At 36.8% G+C, this 24,737-nt stretch overlaps 1 protein-coding gene across 5 annotated transcripts in view; it reads right to left on the bottom strand.

The window, feature by feature from the left end:
- The window catches only part of DPH5 (diphthamide biosynthesis 5), a 52,561-nt gene that overhangs the window by 4,598 nt on the left and 23,226 nt on the right, over positions 1–24,737 (bottom strand). For 3 of the 5 annotated variants that reach the window (XM_049616709.1, XM_049616711.1, XM_049616710.1), the window contains 4 exons: positions 19,758–19,878; positions 16,951–16,990; positions 15,391–15,494; positions 11,097–11,222 (listed from right to left, as the gene is read on the bottom strand). In XM_049616709.1, the coding sequence (XP_049472666.1) occupies positions 11,097–11,222; positions 15,391–15,494; positions 16,951–16,990; positions 19,758–19,878 (391 nt within the window). Of the gene's footprint in view, positions 1–674; positions 2,030–11,096; positions 11,223–11,955; positions 12,978–15,390; positions 15,495–16,950; positions 16,991–19,757; positions 19,879–24,737 lie in introns of those variants that run through there. The other 2 variants (XM_049616713.1, XM_049616712.1) reach the window with 2 other exon arrangements.

Here is a 24,737-nt window from a genome sequence, read left to right as displayed (position 1 = left end):
TTGCCCTGCAGGGCCCTTTACTAAAAAGAATAATCAGAATCAGTATTTCAAAATCTTTAGGAAAAAAAAAAGTTTTACTAATGCTCAGATTAAGCTGCTTGAAAAAGGGAGGGATTCAGAAGAGAGCCTATGTATGAGTAAGGAGAACCTGAACTCACCCTAGCTAAGAGAGAGGTTAAGTTAATTGATGAGGGAATTCTCTTCCAAGAAGTACAAATAATTTGTGCTGCTGGAGAGGGATCTGAGGATTTGATTTACAACATTACATTGTACAGACACCTTTTCAAGGAAGAACTCTATTTCTTAATTAGTAGCAATCTATGCTTAATAATAATACTGAACTTTGAACTCTTCCTGAGGCTTTGAAAATTTAGTATTTGCAATTCTGGTAATATTGGCAAGTTTGTAAAAAAAAAACAAAAACAAAAAAACAAAAAAAGTGTCTTTTCATCCATCCCATTATCCCCAAACTTAGCACGAGCTTATATGTTCAGTAAATGTTTGGTTAACTAGTGAGTAACTCTTGTAGATGGTAGTGGATACAAAAGTAAGTATGGGCTGTGGACAGAGAGAACCAGTAATTTATTATTACAGAAGACACCTCAGCTTTTCTTTGGCATTTTTGCACAAGTAAGTGACTTTGTATTCACTTTGGCCATTTTTTTTCAAGGAACCCTGTGAGCTGCTTCTCAGTTTTAATCCAGGAACAGTAGACCAAGTATAGAGATGTTATCCATGTTGTTGGATAGGAATTTGGCAGAACTGGGACCGTGGAAGCTGGGTCACTTGAATTTTTACATTATGTATTGCCAAATGAGAAACCACATTGCCTCCTTGGTTTCTATGGAAAATTGCCATATTTCTATTACTTTAAGGATCTGTGTATAACATACTTTGTTTCATTTATCCCCATAAAAACTCTTAGTGGTATATCCTAAAGGTGCTTCCAAAAAGACAAACACTACGTGTATTAAGTGATTTAAATATTTCTTAGCTTTTTTTCCTTTTTTCCCCTTTCCCCTCTAAATCTTAAATTTTAGTAGAGCTTCTCTATATTTCTTATTTTTCATCTCTTTTAATTAATTGCTGCTGCCACGGTAAAATTTCCCTTTTACTAAGTGAAAAGAAAGCTTTATTTTTAATTTTAGTATTTGAATTTTGTTTATGTACCACGTATCATGCATTAGTTAGCCTCAATGAAGATTTGGTTTTCAACTAGAAGTATCCTGTCAAGAATTTGCTAAGTAATCCCATTGCTTCCTCTGATAGCAAAATTTCAGAGATATTTCTTCCCAACTGATACTTTGCCCCGACATTGGTGAGTTTGATCAGTAAACAGAATGGATCTTTTTATATCAGAAATACTGTGAATTAAAAATTGCCAAATCCCTTCTCAGTATATTCTAAATACCCCTACAACATTTTACCTCCCTGTCTTTTCCTGCCAAGTTTGAATTTGGGCTTGATTCCTTTGGTGAAGATTATGGCATCAAAACATTTCTAAACAAATGTTTGAGTACAAGGCTAGATTGCAATGTCAAATTTCAGACTGTTGTACTTTGGTTTGAATATGCTAGAGTGAACAATTGTGATTTGCCTAAGTGTAATACAACAAATCCATCCTGTATATTTCACTTTTTTCTACTTGAAGACATTCATGTATATATTTTAACTTCAGATGTATTTAAAAAGAATAAACAATTGTAACAAAATTCTTCCAATAAAATTTGTTTCAAAACCTTCACCTGAATTGTGTCTATTAGTTTGACAAATTGAAAGGAACATTGTGAACCAAACAAGTACTGGAATCAATCCTAGAAGTCTTAAAGAATGGTGTTCAAGACCAAAAAACAAGAAAACTCACCAGAGAGAGGAGATGCTTGGAGATTGGTAAGGTCTTAACATGCGAAGGTCCTCATTGTGGCTCTGATTATTTTACCTGATGAACACCATCTCACAGTATTTGTTTCCGGATATTTGGATTAACCCTGAATTGTTCTTTCACCTCATTCCCTGTGTATGATATCAGCTTACAAGAAATAAAGACCAAAACCAGACATGAGCCTCTGTTATCTTTCCAAATTTTTTCCCTCTATTCAGAAGCAGTTAAAAAAAAAAAAAAATCACTTCTCCACAAAATCTAAGATCCCACTCATCCCACCCTCTCACACATAGTCTATTAAAGCAGCCTCTTTACTATTAATCTCTGCTCTGTAATAAGGGCTTTATCTTTAGTGTGTCTACTGTTGACACCTTTTCTGTGGTCTGCATGGACTTCTAATGTGTCCTTTCTAACCATTTCCATAGCTCCTGCTGATACGGCTTTGCTCTTCTTTATATTTTAGAAGTTAATCAGAGGCCATCGTGGCTTAATTCTGGTTACATTCATACATCTCAAAATCAACAAAGAAAAAAAATGTATTTTTTTCCCACTTAAATCTCTTCTCAACTACCAGTTTCTGTCAGACTCCCTTACATAATGCTTGGAAATCAAAACACTGCTTTTGCCACCTCCATTTTCTAAATTCCCTATTGCAACATCCTTCCCTTCATTCCTTTGATATCTTTTAAATTCACCTTTTCCACTTCCACTGCCTTATTCCGGGATGTCCGTGATGAGTACATGCATGTGAGACTACCTAGCTTCCCGTCTTTTTCATGCCCAGCTTGAGCCACCTCCATGTCAGTCCCCGCCCCCCCAACCCCCGCCTCCCCACATCACCACAAACACAATTCTGGCCATAGGCAGGAAGTACAAGGGATTTCTGCAGAATCAGACTTTTGCCCAAGCATTCTGAAAACATTCCCCTACCCTGGCTTCCTGATTACTTTCTGTTGGCCCTTCTGTACCCTGGACTTTGACCTGCTAGATCTAGAGCACCTGCCAGGACTCCCTGCCTTTCCTGTGTTCTCTAGAATTAGCATCTGAAACTACAGTGGCCCATCACCACGCCCTCAGAGCAGCCTCTTCTGTTTATATACTGGTGTAAGCAAATTATTTACTACAATACTCCACTACCTCATCTTTATCTAGAGTTTTTGTTTCCTTCCCCACAGAAGCCACCCTGTTACTGTACTGACAGACTAAGTGCGCTTCTCAGTTTTCAGTAGCAGTCCTCCAGCTCAGGAATCTAGTGGCTCCCTAATGCTCATCAAATACAAATTCTTCTGAACAACTTTAGAAACTCATAGTGCTTTTCCTCTCCTCCCTGTTCAATGTAATTACCCACAACATGGCAATAAGCAAAATAATCAACACTCTAGACCAGGGAAAGAGCAGACAGGGAGAGACCAGCAGGCCCAACATGCAGATAGAATGACAGCAATTCAGTATTTTTCATTCTGGAAAAACAAATGAAGGTAGGAATGGTGGGAGGGAGGAAATAAATGAAAGAAAAAGAAAACAGCATTTCAATGAGATTCTAGTTCAAACAATCTGTCAGCTCATCCAGCCTTATTTCCAGGTTAAAAAAAAAAGGGGGGGGTTTAAAAAAAAGTCTACCGTATTTCAGACTTAGCACATGCTATTAACTTTAAATGTACATTTCAACTTTATCTGCTAAATTTCTATAACCAAGAGAAGTAATAATGTTAACAGTAAGATAATACTCAAAATGTATGGAGTCTGGCACACTTTAGGCAATCAAAATTTATTGGGAAAATTAATTTAATATGAAGTTTAATTCCTCCTTGGAAAATGTTTCTGTATACACTAAGTAAACTGCAAGCCACTGCTAAAATCAAAGAATTAAAAACAAAAAAATTTAAAAAAACAAAAGCATTTGAAAGTATTTCCTGAATGTAGGCAGATAACAGTATTTTAAAAGAGTGACACTATATAAATAGACATGAAATTCAGATTCATATCTAATCTTAGCACAGTTTCACATCAATTAAAACCCTACTATTTGGCTTGGACTTTTGAAAATAACATACCACTTCCAAAATGATAAATATCTATCTGATTAGCCATCACTCTTCCCACCCTAGGCATTAAGTGAGGTCAGACTGTTGTCCAACTTTACAGGGGTTATCTGTCCTGTATGTGCATCATACTACTTCCCCTTGAGCAATACTTTGTACACAGATGATAGATTTCTACAGAACTTCACAACAAAACAAAGTTACTACACTTGTAATAATAATAGTTGAAGCAAAGGCTTCTTATTGGCTTCCAGAGACTTCCTCCAAGCAATTCTGTAGTGGTGACCAAAAACCATGGAAATCCACAATAGCTACCAGCAAGAGGAGGGAATTTTTCTCTGTTTACTAGAGCTGTGGCTTCAAAAGCATAGAGCAACCCCCTGTTGCTTTTTTTCTTTCTGTCCCTCCACATGGGTCAGGATGTAGGCTCAATCATGAAGCTCTGAGACAGACAGCAACAGAATAGAGTAACTAGAACCCCAAGTTTCTGGCAGAGGACTGAAAATGAGGAAGTGGCAGAGAGGTCATGGAATGGGAGGGGCACAGGAAAGCAATCTCATAAAGTTGTTTACAAACCCCAAGGGACATGCTCAAGTCACTAATGCTCGGATCTGCTCCTACTCAGCATACCAAAACACCTTCAGAACTAAACTATCCAATCAACTAGGTCCCAGACTGTCTAGGTCCCACACTGAGTAGCACAAACTTGAAATAGATCCAAAGAGAACCGCAATCCTTGAAAAGTGAACTGACACTGGAACCATAGACCACAGGTAGACTGGTTATTGCAACCTGAACCTAACCAGGTTGACTGCCTGTTAGAATAAATAGATTGGCATTCTGCATAGAATCTAAGCAAGATCTAGCATGAATCTTCTAAAATAATATTTACAATGTCCATACTATAATCAAAAATTACCCTGCAAAGTGCCACAAAAATTTCAACTTATGTTAGAAAAATAATAGATGAGGCTGAGATGACATCAATATTGGAATTATCTGAGAAAGACTTTACAGCAGCTATTATAAAAATACTTGAATAAGCCATCAGAAATAATCTTGCAATAAATATTAAAACAAAATAGAAGATATAAAAAACAAATGGAAGTATTAGAACAGTAACTCAAATTTAAAAACACACATACAAATGGATTCAAAAGCAAATGCAGCAGAGGTAAGAGTTAATGAACTTGAAGACAGATCAATAAAACTTATCCACTCTAGGGATGTCTGGCTGGCTCAGTCAGAAGAACATGAAACTCTTGATCTTGGGGTTGTGAGTTCAAGACCCACACGGTGTAGAGGTTACTAAATAAATCAATAAACTTAAAACAAATTATCTATTCTGAATGGCAGAGAATAACAGCCAGAAAAAAGGAAAAAAGGAAGGAAGGAAGGAAGAAAGGAAGGAAGGAAGGAAGAAAGGAAGGAAGGAAGGAAGGGAAGGAGGGAAGGAGGGAGGGAGGGAGGGAGGGAGGAAGGAAGGAAGGAAGGAAGGAAGGAAGGAAGGAAGGAAGGAAGGAAAAGAGCTCAGAGATCTGTGGGACAATAAGAAATGTCTAACACTCATGTTATCAGTCCTGGAAAGAAAGGATTCTGCATACAGTGCTGGGAAAATATTTGAAATAATGGCTGAAAACTTGCCAAATTTGGTGACATTAACCTATAGATTCAAGAGGCTAAGCAAACTCCAGAAAGGTCAAACCCCAAATTTTCCACACCTAAATGCATCATAATCAAATAAATGCAATCAAAATCTCATGGGTTTTATTACAGATGTCAACAAGTTCATTCTAACATTCATATGGAAAGGCAAAAGAACTAGAATAGATCAGTTTTGAAAAAAGAAGAAAATTAGAGGAATCACACTACCTATTTTTAAGATTTACCATAAACCTAAAGTAATCAAGACAGTGTGGTATCACAGAAGGGAGAGACATATATCAACATAACAGCAAAAAGATCCACACAAATATGGCCAACCGATTTTTGGCAATGGTGCTAAAACAATTCAACAGAGAAAGGATAGTCTTTTTTAAAAAAACTAATGGTGCTGAGTAATTGACATATGCAAAAAAGAAAAAAAAAAGGATCCTTTCCATTAAAACTTACACTTCATACAAAAATTAACTCTAAATCTAGATCTAAATGTAAAATGCAAAACTATAAGAAAGCATAGGATAAAATGTGTCTTTCATTTTGATGATGGGTTCTTAGACATTGTAACAAAAAAACATGATCCACACAAGAAAATACTGATACTCTCGATTTTGATTTCATCAAAATGAAAAACTTTTGTTTTTACTAAAGACATGGTTGAGGGAATAAGAGGACAAGCTATGGACTTGGAGAAAATATTTGCAAATCATGTATCTGGCAAAGACTTGTGTCCAGAATATGTAAAGAATGTTTAAAACTTAACCATAAGAAAACAATCCAAATTAAAAGTAGGCAAACGACATGAAATGGATGCTTCATTAAATAGGATACAAAAATGATTAATAAGCATGTGAAAAGAGGTTAACATCATTATCCACTAGGGAAATGCAAATTAAAACTATGATGACTGGGCCATAGGGTAGGTCTATTTTTAATTTTTTGAGGAACCTCCACACTGTTTTCCAGAGTGGCTGCACCAATTTGCATTCCTACCAACAGTGCAAGAGGGTTCCCATTTCTCCACATCTTCTCCAGCATCTATAGTCTCTTGATTTGTTCATTTTGGCCACTCTGACTGGTGTGAGGTGATATCTGAGTGTGGTTTTGATTTGTATTTCCCTGATGAGGAGTGACGTTGAGCATCTTTTCATGTGCCTGTTGGCCATCTGGATGTCTTCTTTAGAGAAGTGTCTTTTCATGTTTTCTGCCCATTTCTTCACTGGGTTATTTGTTTTTCGGGTGTGGAGTTTGGTGAGCTCTTCATAGATTTTGGATACTAGCCCTTTGTCCTATATGTCATTTGCAAATATCTTTTCCCATTCCGTTGGTTGCCTTTTAGTTTTGTTGGTTGTTTCCTCTTCCCAGTAGTTGCTAGGAATTTACCCAAGGGATACAAGAGTACTGATGCATAGGGGCACTTGTACCCCAATGTTTATAGCAGCACTCTCAACAATAGCCAAATTATGGAAAGAGCCTAAATGTCCATCAACTGATGAATGGATAAAGAAATTATGGTTTATATACACAATGGAGTACTACAGGGCAATGAGAAAGAACGAAATATGGCCCTTTGTAGCAACGTGGACGGAACTGGAGAGTGTGATGCTAAGTGAAATAAGCCATACAGAGAAAGACAGATACCATATGGTTTCACTCTTATGTGGATCCTGAGAAACTTAACAGAAACCCATGGGGGAGGGGAAGGAAAAAAAAAGAGGTTAGAGTGGAAGAGAGCCAAAGCATAAGAGACTCTTAAAAACTGAGAACAAACTGAGGGTTAATGGGGGGTGGGAGGGAGAGGAGGGTGGGTGATGGGTATTGAGGAGGGCACCTTTTGGGATGAGCACTGGGTGTTGTATGGAAACCAATTTGACAATAAACTTCATATATTAATAAAACAAAAAAAACACAACTATGATGACATACCACAACACACTTACCAGAATAGCTAAAATAGAAAATATTGCCAGTAAGAAATGCTGGCAAAGATACAGAGCAACAGGAACTCTTTCATAATACTGGTGGGAATGCAAAATGATAGAGCTACTCTGCAAATCGTTTTCGAAAATTTTTGTGAAATTAAATGTGCATCTACCATATGACCAGGAATCCCACTCCTATCTAACTCCAGAAAAATTAAAACTCATGTCACATAAAAACCTAAATGTGAATGTTTTAACATTCATATGTATGTATGTGCATATATCTATATCTATATCTATATCTATAATTGGTAAGAAGTGGATGGGTAGAGGCATGAATATATAGGTATAGTGGGAAGAAGTTTTTTTGGTGATGAAACTTTTGTGTCTAGATTATAAGGGTGGATTCACTGAGAATTTAAAGAGCTAAAAACTAAACAAATGAATGTAGTGTTCAGGTGTTTCTAATTTAACTACCAAACACTGGCATTTCATGACAGACCAAAAATAGTATTGTTCCTTTTTCCGCTGATGAATAATACACATTTTTCATTTTACAATTTCATTTAAATTGAGGTGAAATTACATACAGAATAGTGTCACCAGATTTAGCATAAATAAATAAATAAATAAATAAAGGATCCCAGTAACATTTCACTTCAAGTAATCATTTGTAGTTATAAATGTGTCCCAAATATGGAATGGGACATACTTGTTCTGAATATATATATATATATATAGACCTCTGTGTATGTAAACACACACACACCCACCCACACACACACACGTTTATCTGAAATTCAATTTAACTGGATATTTTATTTGATCTGACAATCCTAATACAGAAAAATGCACAGATCCTAAATGTATATATTTGAATGAATTTTGGTAAATGTTTATACCCATACAACCAACACCCAATCAAGATACAGAATATTTCCATTACCTCAGGTTCCCTATTATCCCCAGCCAGTCAATCTTCATTCTCTCCATAGGCAAATACTATTTTCTTGTGACTACTTTTTCCTGTTGCTAACATGTTTTTAAAATTAATTCATGTTGTAGGAGTCAATGGTTCATTCTTTTTTATTGCTAATTAATATTCCATTGTAAAATACAGCGAATTTTAAAATCTATTCTCCTACTGGACACATGGCTTGGTTCTAGTTTGGGGCTATAAGCGAATAAATATATAAAGTTAAAAGCATTCTTATGCAATTGTTTTGTCAATGTTTTCACTTCTTTTGGGTAAATACCTAGAACTGATTTTACTAGTTCATGGGTTTAATTTACAAGAAACTGAAAACTACTTTCCAAAGTAGTTATGCCCATTTATATTCTTCCCAACAGCAGGCAAATTTCAGTTACTCCATATCCTTGCAACTTTTACTGTTGTTAGCCTTCAAAATTTTTGACATTCCATTGGCTTTGTTAATTTTATTGTTTGACCATTTTCTATTTCACTGATTTCTGCCGTGATGTTCAGTATTTCCTTTCTTCTACTTAGTTTTTACACACTTTTTTTTCTAGCTAAGATGGAAACATATCATTGATTTTAAAACTTGTCTTCTAATATAGATTTCCAAAGCTATAAATTTCTAAGAACTGCTTTACCTGCATCCCACAAATTTTCATATTTAATATTGTTTTTATTCAGTTAAAATAAATGTTATTTCCAAATATTTGGGACTTTTCTAGACATCTTTTTGTTAGTGATAGTGATTTAAAAAAAATTTTTTTAATGTTTGTTTTTGAGAAACATAGAGTGTGAATGGGGGAGGGGCAGAGAGAGAGGGAGACACAGAATCCGAGGCAGGCTCCAGGCTCTGAGCTGTCAGCACAGAGCCTCACGCGGGGCTCGAACTCACAGACTGTGAGATCGTGACCTGAGCCGAAGTCGGACGCTCAACCGACTGAGCCACCCAGGCGCCCCTGGTGACTTTTAATTTAATAGCCAAGCATATGGTCTACTTTGCTGAATGTTTCATACATGCTTGAAAATAAGGTCTATTCTACCACTATTGGGTGTAGTGATCTTTCAGTATCAGTTGGGTGCAAATGGTTTTTGTTCAAACTGTCAGTATTTTTGCTAATGTTTTGTCTATTAGTTGCCAAGAGGTTGTTAAAATCCTCAACTCTGATTGTAGATATGGCTGTATCTCCCTTTTGTTAGTTTCTGCCTCATGTACCTTAAAGCTGGTATTCAAGGAATATACCATTAGGATTTTGTCTTCTTGATGAACTATCCTTTCTTTATGAAAAGTCCTTTTTTATCTCCATTATACTCCTTTTGAAGTCTATTTTATCTTCTATTAATAGAGCCACTTGTTTTCTTTTGTTTTCTGTTTGTATAGTCTGTTTTTCCCCCATTCTTTTACTTTCATCTTGTGTCTTTACACTTAAAGTTTAACTCTCTTATAGACAACATATAGTTGGACCTTTAAAAAAATCTAGTTCTTTTAATTGGAGTGTTTGGTTTACATTTAAGTAATTACTGATTTGGTTAAATTTAGGTCTATCATTTTGCTATTTTTCTATTTGTCCTATATATTTTGTACCTATATTTCCTCCTTTCTTGCCTTTTTTTTTTTTTGATGAATCATATATCTTTCAGTATTCAATTTTAATTCCTCTAATTTTTTTTTTTTTTTTTTTTTTACTTCTGCCTTTCTTCTTTATTGCAGTTGCCAAAAGATTTCAATACATAACCTACATAGACCTGATCAGTCTACAATTAGTATTCCGCTGCTTTAAATAAAACGTAAGAACTCTGCCACTCTGGACTGGTAAGATTTGGTTTGGTTTTACTTTTTAATTTCAGTACTTTACAGATGTCTTTCTTTTGTCTCATGACCTCCACGGTTTCTGAGGTGAAGCAGCCCAACATTTATTGCTCCCCTGTGTGTAGTGGGTTCCCTACTACCACTCTCGGTTGCTTTTAAGATTTTTCTCTTATCTTTGGTTCTCATCGGTTTTAGCTATGATGTGTTAGGTCTTGTTTTCTTTACATTTATTCTGTTTGGAGTTCACTGAGCTTACTGGATCTATGTACCGATAGTTTCACCAAACTTGGGAAAATTTTGATCTTCACCCACTCATAATTTTTCTGCCCTATTTTCTCTCTCTTCTCCTTCTGGGAATTGAATTACATATGCATTGGACTGCTGAATACTGCCCCCCATGACTTTGAAGCACTGTGCTGTTTTCTTCTTTCCAGTTATTTTTTAGCCTTTATTCATCAGGACAATTTCTATCCACCTGTCATCTGCACTCTGCTGTTAGGTCCAACCATTTGGGTTTTTGCTTCCATTTCTCTGACAGCACTCATCTATATACATTCATTACAACTATTGTTCCTAGTCACTGTTGATATGCTAAAGAGACTCAATTTGTTATCATGCCCTAGAAGTGTTAAGATTTGTTCCAGCAGGCAGTTAAATTATGGACTAATCACCTTGATTTCATGGAGGATTGATTTTACATTATGTTAAAGGTTTTGTCTTTAGTTTTAGGCAAATCCTTAGTCCTGGGCATGGTCTCTTCTAATACACAGCCATTCTAGAGATTTGACAGAAAGCCTAAAGTGCTTACCAAGCCTTCTAACTTGACGGGATTCAAACTCAAAACTGTTTTCCCTTGCAATACAGAGCAACAAACTTTGCTCAGATTTTTCAGCCTTCCAGCTATGGCTTTCCACCAGGTTCATGGAGTCTTCCCCTGTACAAAGCATAATTCAGCAATTAGCCAAAGAATTAAGAGGAGATTTGTATACAGACTGTAAGGCTGGCTCCTCCTTCAGTGCCATCTCCATTTCTAGAATTTCCTCCTCACTTTACAGCTCCTCTAGCAGCCCCCAATTTCTCTGACACCTCAAGCCAATAAAACTCTTGAATTCTAGCCTTCTCTTGAATTCTAGCCATCCCTTACCAGACAGACTGGGGAATGGCCTGAGGGAAAAAGCTATATATAAGTATAGTTCTCAGCCTGCTTTTGGTCATTCCCCAGTGTCTTCAGACAGTTATGTTTTTCCCAGAGTTTATAATTGGGAGGGCTTGTACATTACAAGCTATTCCACCATTACCAAAGCCAGAAGTCCTGCCTTACATAATTCTTCAATGCTTGCTTTAATGCCTCAGAAGAAAACAACACAGAACTGGTACTTAAATGTCCTTGGCTCTCTCCCTTTTTATGTAACAGATTAAAAACAGAATACTTCATATATATTTAAAATACCTTTTATCTCAAACGAAATAAGTCAGAATAATCTCTTGTTAATTAATGCTCCCAGGAAGTAGGGAAGTATATGTTCAACTTCCAATGAATTTAACAAAATTTAAGCTATGGTTGATTAAGCCATGGAAATATTTAGAGTTAGACCAACCAAACTAGCATCTAGTAAAGCTATTTCTGTTATGAACAAAAAGTACAAGACTCTACAGTAGTCATGAAATATTATAAATGCAGAGCTGTTTATAACTAGGAAAAAGAATGTGACTACTTACATACATACGGTGGCATATTACTGAGTTAAGTGATATGACAAATCTTGCCTAACCCAATGTCTTCAAACTTAAATTTTTTAAAGCCATATTTTATAGTCATTAAGTTTTCCATTTGTCCACTTGGATGTGAAAGATGCAACTTAAAACCAAACAGCAACTGTACATGGCTGGCTGAACATTTATAATTCAACAATTATATAACCTCCAAAATACAGCAGAATATGAACCACATAATTAAAGTGTCAGCAAAACAAGACAAGGCAATTCAGAAAGATGTCATTTTGTGGCATGTACTCAGCTGAGCTTTAAGTAAGAGGACGGTTGGGTGGTACTTACTCTTTCCACCTCTGCTTAAAGCACTAATACCAACTACTGTCAGGACAATTCATCTTGTGGTCAGCACAGCTGACTTTTAAAAAAGAAGAAAGTTCCACATTGTATAAACTCATTTCATAAGTAAAAACTGTTTTTAAATAACAATATGAATATCTGTCCGCAAGTTTTCAGGCTTGGTCTGCTCCATGTGTGTACATCCTCAAAAATCACCAAAATAGCAGCAACAGATGATGATGTCATAAGGAAAAAACTCACTGCCACAGGAAACTAAGTATTATTGAGTCAAGATCTTTCTTCTTGGTCACTTGTTTTATAATTATTAGGTACACCAAAAGAACTGTTCATTATACAAATACGGGTATGTGCATATATGACTGAAACTAACATCTAACAATAGAAAATGTCTATGCTTCCATTCCATCAATGCTTTAGGATTCTGTGCTATTTTCTGGTATGGAAAACAGACTTAGCATCTCCATCTCCAATGGATGCATGTTGTCTCCTGTGATAATTAAAGAGTGTAACGGTCCTCCCAAGTCCACAGTACACATTTGCTGCAAAGTGCCTGCTGCAATTTTCTGGTCCTCAGCTCCAACCCTGGCTAAGCCAACACAGAGTGTCTTCTCGGTGACTGCTATTAAGAAGAAGAAGAAAAAGATACTGCCATTCAAATCAGCAATTGCATTATCCTGTCCAACATTAAAATGAACATTAGTACCAAAAGTACACTTAAAGAAGCCCTGAATATCTTAAATCTCCTTAGTCACATATTACACACCAATTATCTATTGATTTACCTAAGGCTTTTCTAAATTATATGCACTACCTGAGATATAAAGCAGTTCTTCCTAACTTTACCCTTTTGGAATTCCAAAGGCTTGCCCTAGTTTAAGTTTTCAGGATTTGATAAACAATTGCCTATATCCATACTCTTTACAACTGATTAGCATTTGTCTTTATTTTGTTTTTAATGTTTATTTATTTTGAGAGGAGAGAAAGAACATGTGCACATGAGCAGGGGAGGGACAGAGACAGAGCGAGACAAGAATCTCTGGCAGGCTCTGCTCTGTCAGCGCAGAGCCTGATGCAGGGCTCGAACTCATGAACCGTGAGATCACGACCTGAGCTGAAGTCAGACGTTTAACAAACTAAGCACCCAGGTGCCCCAGCATTTGTCTTTATATAGCTTCTGAGTGAACAATGTTTATTATCTGCTCAAATATATATATATATATATTTTTTTTAAGGCACTTATGAATATTTAAAGTTTATTTATTTTGAGAGAGAGAGTGAGATTGGGGGAGGGGCAGAGAGAGAGAGAGAGAGAGAGAGAGAGAGAGAAAATCCCAAGCAGGCTCTATGCTTAATGTGGAGCCTGACATGGCTTGATCTCAAGAAACATGAGATCATGACCTGAGCTGAAATCAAGAGTAGGACACTTAACCGACTGAGTCACCCAGGTGCTCCAAACCTGCCTATATTTTTAATAAATTGCTTGATATATGTTCCCAGTGACCAAGGTATACTAGAAAAACAAGAGGAGTATGAGATAAATACACAGATTTGAATTTTTGCTTGGCCACATAATCACCTATGTCAAACTTCAGTTTTCTTTTCATTTTTCAAAACATAATACTATCTTTCTTAAATGGCAGTTGTAAGGGTTGAGATAACAGACATGAAAGTATTTAATAAATTACAGAGCCCTTAACAAATAATGGGCATAATGACATTACTTATGTTTTTAAGTGCTGACCTTTTCATGATTTTATTTAGTTGGGAAAGCTGTCTTGATTGAACAATGATCAAAATGGGGCAAATGAGGGGCACCTGGGTGGCTCAGGTGGTTAAGCGTCTGACTCTGGATTTCGGTTCAGGGCATGTTCTCATGATTTGTGAGTTCAAGCCCCAAGGTGGGCTCCAAGCTGGCAGTGCAAAGCTTGCTTGGGATTCTCTGTCTCGTTCTCTCTCTGCCCCTCCCCTGCTCACTCACTCTCTCTTAAAATAAAGAAATACATGTTTAAAAAATGGGACAATGATATCTACAAGGACAAGCAGGCATGCAAGTTTAGGCTTAAGTGTACAAAATTATGGATATGGAATACCCTTGCAAATTATTTGTTTCATAACTTTAATGAGACCTACTAATGAGAAAAAAAATAAGCAACAGTCATTCAAGAATCTCTTATGTATTTTTTCTATCAAGAGATTGGTGCTCAAAGGCAGTCAGCAACTTACAACAGAATATAATGACAAGTTCTTTTAAAAACCTGTCAATAAATGGAGCACCTGGGTGGCTCAGTCTGTGAAGGGTCTGACTTTGGCTCAGGTCGTGATCTTGCGGTCTGTTGAGTTCGAGCCCCTCATCGGGCTCTGTGCTGACAGCTCAGAGCCTGGAGCCTGATTCAGATTCTGTGTCTCTCCTTCTCTCTGTCCCTCCCCAGTTCTCACTCTGCCTCTCTCTCTCTCTCTCTCTCTCTCTCTCTCTCACACACACACACACACACAAAGTAAAAATAAACATTAAAAAAAAAAGAATCTCTCAATAAAGATTTACTGATGACAAACATTTTATTATATACCACGTACTGTGTCTAGATATTATGAATATAAGGATAAATTCTCTTGTTTTTATCCTGAGGAAAACTACCCCCAGTCTCAGTGAGAACAAAGAGAAAAAGCAGAATAAGTATATTTTTGCAGGATAGATCTTACCATAAATTTAGGCTAAAAAGGAAGTTCTTCATTTTACCTATGTATTTATTAACATGTTTACATTAAACCTGATTTACTGTTAATCTGTGAAAAATCCTCACTTTCTTGAATGGTATTAATGTTCCTAGGAAGAACTCCATTATTTTTCCTTCAGTACTACTTTTAGCCTATGAAATTTAAGTGAAAACTGAAAAAAAAAAAAAGACAAGAAAAAGTACTATGCAAGCACACTGAACCTCACTTCAGAAGTGGGAGGTGTGTGAAGTTATACCATGTGCACATCTCAGTACAGCAGTGGGGAAACATGAGAACCCTTTTAGGGCCTTGAGTACCTGGCTCTTCTCCTCGTATTCGTTGATTCTGAACAATCTCCAGAAGCTGCCGGGCTGCTTGGTTTACACTCATATACCGAGGAGGTTCATAGATCTTCCTTCCCCTGTAAATATAAAACTAGATGCCACTGTCCTCAGCCATGAAATTACATAACACATTTTTAATGCAGTTATTCCCCCAGGAATACTCAGGTACCACAGTCTAATTATATGGTCTAATTATATGGTTTGAAGCATTCACACATTACCCATTTAAGTATACACTAAAACATGAATACCATAATTGTTTAAGTTTAAGCTTTTTTCATTGTTCTACTTCAAGTGTCCTCTGATCTCACCGAAATGCTGGCAGAAATAAAAGTCCAACAACTTAATGATAAATGTCTAAATCAAAGTTAATTTAAAGTGATAACCCAGGCAAAAACAGTTCAAATTAAGCAGCAATTTGTTCTAGATCCTGGCTTAACCAGGTTCTATCGTGTCCATTTTTATTACCATGTTTAAACCACATATTCCTCTTTTCACTTCTTCCTCTAAGAAAAGTAAACTAAAGTGGTAAATATCTAAAAATCTTGGAGGGTTAGATATGTTTACTTCTGATACCTCAAAGCCTACCACATCTGCCCATGATCATAATAAAAATACTGTTTTCATAGCTTACAAAACAGTTCATACAGATTATCTTACTGACTCCCAAAAAAATTCTCAAAGTCAGCACTGTCCAAGAGAAATATGATGCAAACCACAGAGTTTTAAATTTTCTAGTAGTCACATTAACAAAAGTAAAAAAAAAAAGGCAAAATTAATTTTAACAATACTATTTTACCCACTATATCCACAATGTTGTATTTCAACATTTACTCCTATAAAAATTATTAAAGAGATTATTTTTGTACTAAGTTTTTGACATCTGTTATTTCATACTTATAGCATTAATTCAAGTGTTAAATTTTCATTGGAAATACTTAATCTTTATTTAAATTTCATAAAATTCATGGTTGCAAAAGATTTACACAGTGAAGTTACTCCAAATATACTTTTTTAATAACTAAGTTGAGTATTTTTATTAATTAAAATTAAATTATAAAGGCAGTTTCTCAATTACATTAGCCATTTTTCAAGTGCTCATTAATTATATGTGGGTAGTAGCTACTGTACTGCACATTGCCTCAATAAGCAAAAAAAGGATTTTAGCACTCATCACACATAGGAGGAAAAGAAGACTCAGAAACCAAAGTAGCTTGCCTAAGAGCACATAACCAGAGGCAGACTCAGGACTCAAATGCACGTCTTCTTCTGACCACCAATTCATTAATTCACACCACAAATATTTACAGAGTGCCTATTAGGTGTCAACCACTGTCACGGTCCTGAATCCATGAGATCTATTGCTATTTCCACTCTATCACACTGCTTTTCACGTCATAAGATGAGGTGATTAATTTTTACCAGTTAAGGAAAGCTAATTTTCAACAATCTTTAGAACCCATGTCCTTTACGTAGAATTTATTGTATAAGGAATTAGAAACAGACATAAGCATTCTCAGAATAAGAACTTACTTGATTAGATTTTCCAAAGACTGCTCCTTTACTTTGATGTCTGTAGGAAGTGAAAAATAGTTCTCTTTTAATTAACTACTTTATCCAAAACCCTGTGTGTCAACTTCGGTAGAGCCATTTAAATTTGGGGGAAGCGTTTTTGTCAAGTCTCCGAAATATTAATTTCAGAGCTCATGTCATTCTTCCGTCACACTTGTATCCATCTACTTTTTTATAGAAATATACAGAAGAATGGAAGCTTGTGGTGTGTAAAGGTCATTAGTTAGAAAACAAACACGAGGTTGGCCCTAAGACCATCCTGAAAGCATCTAATTTCCTCTTGGAAAAGAAGACACAGGAAAGAGTCAGATAAATATTGGCATATATACTACCAAACAGCTAATCCAAATCTTTGTGTTCATTTCTACTAGCTGGTAAGTGCATAGACCCAACTGAGAAGTCTTCTTATGTTCCTATTCTTAACCTATTTTTCGGGCACTAGAACGTAAGCTCTAATGCATGTAATGTAACAGAAGAAAACTTTCACCACATTTTGAAAAGAAACCTTTGCTCTCTTGTGAATGGTTAAGACATGTCTAATAACTTATAAATAAACCCTTTAATACCCAATATTCATAAACAGCGCTTTCCCAAGCACTGACTGCCAGGTATGGGGCTACCACAGAGGCCAGAACACACATAATCTCTGCTCTCATGAAGCTTGAAATGCAAGTGTCACAAATCCTTGATTCCTTTTACTTCTTAATCACTGATGCTCAGCCAAACAGTTTGGTAAAAGGTAAAAAAGCACAATCACTCCACATCCTCACAGGAACTCAGTATACAACAGCAAGAGCAACAGCTGCTTCCTGTTCTACATGCTAAAAACAAATGGTTCAGCCAAAGTCTGCTTTTGCAAAAATAAATACACTGCAACTGAAGGGTCTTTTTGTTGGATTTCTACAGCTTTCCTAAGTGATTATCAAAGTTTTTCTTATGAAGGAGACTAAAGAGTTTCCTAGGAAAATACAGCAGAGGTTAAGCCCTTGTAAGTATTTGTAAATGTTCTTGGAACCGGTGGTGAATGTACCTTTCAGGTTCGAAATACCATTATTTAATTTTTCCATTTGTCTAGCACATATAAGAAAAAATGCAATATCAGTTATTGAAAATGGCCTGCAATACAATTAACAGACGTAGACTTCCTTTATATGGTACCTGCAAGATTTTTAAAAATTCAACACATTCATTTAGTTCATTCACCTTGAGGTTCTGAAATGTTGTGAGTTTTTAGTATTTTAACTTTTTAAATGATCTGCTCTATAGAACCTGGTTTTAAGTATGAAGAGGGCTGGGGAGAATTTTTACAGGCAAATGCTTTTTGATCGAACATAAGACTACATTATGAAGTATTTAATATCAAGCCAGACCAGTCTTACTACTTCTCCCTTGCCTTCACACAGGCCAGAATTATTCCTTTCTACTTCTACTTGCTAAAGGTAAGCATCTCCTTTTCACCTTAGTGCCAGCACCCTGCATAATGCAAAGTACCCAACAGATATTCCATAAAAGTCTACTGAATCAATTTACTCATGTGGCTCTACTATTACCCACACACCAGCCTATCTTAAACTACCCCTGAAGTAACATAAGTCCCAACTCCTTCATAAAGCCTATGTTAACTTCCCCTCAAAAGCTCTTTGTTCTTTGAAATATCTATATAGTTATTACTATATTTTGTTAATCTTTAATTACATCATATACATCTGGTCTTTTCAAGTAAATTTTAAATTCTCTGTAGTATCCTAACATGGTATATTCTCACTAATCCCTACAGGGTCTGGACCACAGCAGGCATTCAATAAATATATACTAATTTAAATGATGAGCATTCCAGATGATTAAATGATGAGATGTACGGTTTGAGGATTTGAAATCATATCTTATACTTCACACCTTGTTCCTGTTTTTGTTAATGGAGCAAGGAAGATATATTGTTTAGCCTTGTTTGTCTTTTCCCAGGAAAGCCAAGAAAAGGGGGAAGCTCTTAGAAAGAGAAATCGAGAGCCAAAGTTCTGGTTTGTCCTTCCTGCCTCTTCATACAACAGAACTTAATTGTTCTTTAAACTTTTGTGTACATAGCAACTAAATTTCAAAACCCTGAGGGCAGGACGCATGTCTAATACTTCCTTAGTATTCCAAAAAACCCTAACTCTACAATGGGCATAAAGTGCAGCATGATATAGTAAAAAGCTGTGAATGACAGGTTATCTGGATTCTACCAATTCCACCACTGATAAACTGGGTGACACAGTGGGAAAATGATTAAATATCTCTGGGCCTCAACTTCATCTGTAAAATGGGCTTCAATAACATGATCTTCAGAGTCTCTCTCAGATCTGTAATTCTGTGATTCTGATATCAATACTGTGGTATTCAAAAAACATCTCTAGGAAGACAAAGGATGGCACTTGGTAAGAATAAATGCTTAATACAGGTCTGCTGAATTGCAGTAAACTGACAAGAACAGGGTTTTGATGGATAAACGGGTAAGATAATAGAATGCTGGAGTGGATTCATGAGGGCATAAGAAGGGAGTAGCACGAATTATGGTATACACAAGGGAATAGCCAGGTGGTATTTGGAGCAGAAAATGCGTTATCTCCCTGAGAGTAAGAGAAGTATGTGGCACACAGAGCAGCTAGACCAGGTCGTTCCTTAACCTCTAGCTAGTTATGCACAGAACAGCTTTACCTGAACACAAAATCAAAATGAGAATAATACGATGACTCCATATTGTGACTTTAAGGAAACTCCAAAGCCCTCACCTAGTAAGCATAACGTGTGCATGCCGTTTTGTCTGTTCTTCTTTACTTTGTCAAAGAAGCTTTCTGGTCTCCAAGTGTCTGTCCAAAAAACAATAGAAACCGTCTCTCCAAACTTATACAACTAGAAAAAGTAAAAACATTAATTAATGATAGAACAATTCACTGCTTACTCTTTCAAAGTTAACAACCAAAACATAAAGTGAGACCCAGACTTGAGATGAGTGGGGGATCAAATCTCTTACAAAATACACGTTCTCTTTGGTCCACAGCAGCTGGTGTCTCTCTGATGCCCTTTACAGTAGTGCTCCTAGTATTTCAGCATTCAGTATAGCAACATATGTAACCAGTTCACGATTTAGCTATGTAGTTGCTAAAAATACTGAAACAGAACCCAGAAGGAAATAAACAAAGACTTTTGAGCAGTCAGAGCAGGGACTGTTCACTAGGTTAATTTTATTATCCTCACACTACAGACCACCAAGGCTCAGAAACATCAAGCTCATCTGCCCAGGGTCTCACAGCTAGTGAGTAATGAAAAAGACTCAAACAGGTCCAAGAAATGCTCCTTTCCACCATGGCAGCTCAGGACAACTCAGACACTATATTCGCTGCAGCTATTTCTTAAACCCTACCCCCTTACTTTACCCACGATTTGATTCCTCACTATAGAATTCAATGAAGGTTTGCCCAAACCTCCTCCTTTCCCAAGTGGCCTACCCACCCCACTTGGCCATCATACAACCAAGAGGCTTGCTTTGTTCCAGTGTGCTTCCAGTCTGGCTGCACAGCTCACTGAAGTGAGCCCAACTCCACATCTTATGCTAAGAAAACTCAGTTCTGAACCCTAGTTCTGCAACTTGGTAGCTGTGTGACATTGTTCCTTCTAAATCTCTAAAATAGGGATAGTAAAAACATACTGTCTTTCCTATTCATGGGGTTGTAAACATGTAAAAAGTTATTCAAACTGTGAAGTAATATGCTAATATTAGTTCTTATCTAGTCACTGTGCAAAGGACAATTAAATTCAAAGACTTAATACATGGTAAAACATAAAACTAAAGTTGTTAGGTAAAGATTTAATTATTCAATTGAAACAGTGCTTGAAACAATTTATAAGAGCTGGAAAGCACTAGACACAGGAAATCAAGTCTAGTCCTCTGCCACAAACTGTGCACAGGACAGTACTGAACTTTTCTAAGCCCAAGGTTTTTCATTTTTCAAATGAAGAGCTGGTCTGCAGAAGGGATTATCATCCTGAGGCTTCTCCAATCAGTTTTCAGAAGCTGCTGCAAGAGGTTAAGGGGGAGGCAGAAAGAACAGAAACAGAAAAGCTGGAGCATTCAAGGCCCTCTATCCCTCCACCCCAGGAAAGCTCAAATTTTCTCACTTTTTGTACACTGAGGCCTAAAACCTGTAACTGACACTCTTAATGGTGACTTTGAGTTCTTAAGGGAAAGCTCATCAGGTTCCTCACACGGCCACAACTTCCAACTCACCTACCAATGAGCTTTATTCTCAAAGTCCACTTGCAAACTGTCTAAAAAAGATCTATGGAAGCCATGCCATCCCCTGGCAAATTCTCAGATCAGTATAGCAAGAGCCATGTAACTGCAGGAATTCAGAGTCATGAATCTTCTTGCCACGTATATAATGTTTCTCTGTGAAAAATGCATCCAGCTGATGAGTTCCAATGTGTTCCAATGTGGGATTCCTGGAATACATTCACCCAAGCTGCAAGAGATAGGCCTAGCCCTGCTGGGGTGGGGCTGGGGGTGGGGGTTCTGCTACTGTTATTGTTCTATGAGAGGCAAATTTATCTAAAAGATATTTATTCTAGATCATCCACTATGTGCCACACATTATGCTATGCACAGGTATAAAGTGAGAAGCCAATCCGAGCTCTGGCCCTCATGGAGAATGCAGTCTTGCATATACCTCACAGAGCAGGCAAGAGCTCTGAAGTCACAGTGCTGGTTCTTAATAGATGGGCCACCATGGGGTGCCTGGGTGGCTCAGTCGGTTGAGCGTCTGACTTTGGCTCAGGTCATGATCTCATGGCTCATGAGTTCGAGCCCCGCGTCGGGCTCTGTGCTGACAGCTCAGAGCCTGGAGCCTGCTTCCGATTCTGTGTCTCCCTCTCTCTCTGCCCCTAACCCACTCACATTCTGTCTCTGTCTCTCTCAAAAATAAATAAACATTAATAGATGGGCCACCGTGGACAAATAACCTTCCTGACTTTCAAGAGAAACTCCCCGGGAAAATGCGCATAACTATAAACCTAATAATGTGATTTGTTAAAGGATTAAATGACATAAAGTGTGTAGAATGCCTAATACATTGCACACAGTAAAAACAATAAATGTTAGGGATTTGATGATATAATAATATGTTTATAATGATGATATAAAAATGGTCTAAAATGCTGTGTCTTGCTATAATCCAACTGCTTTCTTTACTGGAATGAGCTCAAAAATATTACCAAATATCTGAAAGTAAGTTTATGATTTAGCTCTGATAAGTTCAACAGTTTACATTCTAAAAGGGATTTTTGGCATCTCTGATCAGACTTTGAAATATTGCTATTACTCTGTAAAAAATAAAACTATTGAGGTTAAAGAAAATTACGTATGCAACCATATATAAACACTCTAAATGGGCCTTCAATATTTTAAGAATCATGGAAATATACTCATGAAGGTAAATTCTTCATTCAGAAAGAAAGGGATAGATGATTTCTGAGAGAATTGAGATGCTAGTCACATATAAACACTAGCTGCAGCATGCTGTAGAAAAGCTTCTTGGAATTGTCTAATTTGGGGGATTAAAAGAAAGCCTCACATAAGCACTGCTTTCTAGGACCCTGATTTATAGACTGTAACCATTCCCATGGTTGTGCTGCAAACTTCTTCAATGAGTTCTGGAACATTATGCAAAGAGTTTCACCATTTAAGATGTCAGTCCCTCAAAGAACAGAAAGATCAGTGCCATGTTTCACAATCCAAGGACTTGCCAGTAAACCATAAAAGAAACTGGAGTAAAACAGTGTCAAGAACTGAGGCTGCAGAAGTCTAAGCACTGTCTTATACATGTTAGCCTTTGTACTGTGATCATTTTCCCCCAAAACAGTATTGATGCAAATCTAAATTTAGAGACCATAAAAAGAGCTGTTTTCTAAGAACAGTAGATAAACACAAGTCTTTTTGCTTGTTTGTTTTAATCTGAAGCAAGTTATAAAGAAAGCAATTTATCCAACTTGATATTGGATCGTGTTTTTATCTGTTGAAGATAAAAACTCAAAATGATCTAATTAACATATAAAGCAATATCTAGTTAAAGCAAGAAGATGCATAAGAAAGATCAATATTAGGTAGTAAATAATAATTCTAAAAAATGAGACATAGACAGTACTGAAGGAGTTCAGCATTACTCCCACTTGGAAAGCACCTGAAGACAACTCCTGAAGACAGGATATAGGCTGGACCTTAAAGGGTGGAAAAGATGGGGGAACTTGATCTTGGGGGAAGAACAAGATGGTAGGAACAACTTAACAGAGGTGGGAACTGTTGGGCAATATTTAGCATGGCATTAAGCAATTATCTAGAAATAGCTATTGCCCGACTTGCCTCTAACAAGTATCTCTTAATTCCCGACAGCTTTACCATGTGCCAATTCCTGTCAATGCCAGCTCCATAATATACCTAGAACTGACTTCATTTCTTTTATCACTACCTTAGTTTGAGTCCTTAATGCCACTTGCCTGAATGACCTTAATAATCTTCTAACTCATCGCACTGCCACCAATGTTTCCTTCCTTTCAGAAGCACAGAATGCTTTGTAAAATCCATTTTTATAATTAGGATTTAATACTTTTGTCATTCTACATTCAAATAAAAAACAGTTTGTGACTGGGGTGCCTGCGTGGCTCAGTCGGTTGACTGTCCGACTCTTGCCTCAGGTCGCGATCCCATGGTCATGGAATCTAGCCTCATGTTGGGCTCTGTGCTGACAGTGCAAGCCTGCCTGGGATTCTCTTTCCCTCTTTCTGCCCCCTGCCTCAAAATAAACAAACAAAAAAATAGTTTGTGATTTTCTAAGTTAAAAAATATCTTCTCAACATACAGAAAAATCAGAAAATTTAACTTGCTATTAAGAACTCTGTGGGGCACCTGGGTGGCTCAGTTGGTTAAGCGCCGACTTCGGCTCAGGTCATGATCTCGCGGTTTGTGAGTTCAAGCCCCGTGTCGGGCTCTGTTCTGACAGCTCGGAACCTGGAGCCTGCTTCGGATTCTGTGTCTCCCTCTCTCTCTGCCCTTCCCCCGCTTGTGCACTCACTCTCTCTCTCTCTCTCTCTCTCTCAAAAATAAAATAAACATTAAAAAAAATTTTTTTTAATAACAACTCTGTGAAGCCCCACATGTATCTTTCATATATAAACATGAATCCTAAATCAGATCACTTAAATCTGTGAGGTAAAAGAAAGCTGAGCCAGCAAAGATGTCAAAAAACACACCACAAACCACATAATCAAGAGTTACTAGTTTTCTATACAGAATATTGGTCTTGGAGTTGTTTTTTTTAATCTCCACATGCGTTTTGCTTAACATTTATGTAACACTGATTTTGCTGACACTAAGAAAAATTATGCACATGCCCACTGTATACAAGATACATAAAGTTGAAGACCAAAGAGCTATAAAATTTATGTTATCACACATAAATGAGAGAATCCACATATGAATTAAACGAAAGAATTTTAATTTAAAGTACATAATTCCAAAAATAGACCAACTTGGGCTGGGGTGGGAAGGATAAGTAAATAAATAAGCAATTCAACTCAGCAAATATTTGTTGCATATTGATTATATGTTTTGGCACTGTGATAAAGCACAAAGGGAGATGTGAAGATGAGTAAATCAGGAAGTTTATGTGCCCAACACGTAAACACATAAAGTAACTGAATATTCTGTATGGGATGACGAT

The sequence above is a fragment of the Panthera uncia genome (genome assembly GCF_023721935.1).
Source record: "Panthera uncia isolate 11264 chromosome C1 unlocalized genomic scaffold, Puncia_PCG_1.0 HiC_scaffold_4, whole genome shotgun sequence".
In the NCBI taxonomy this organism is placed as follows: domain Eukaryota; kingdom Metazoa; phylum Chordata; class Mammalia; order Carnivora; family Felidae; genus Panthera; species Panthera uncia.
The sequence above is the reverse complement of the archived record's forward strand: the minus strand, read 5'-3'. Positions and strand labels throughout refer to the sequence as shown.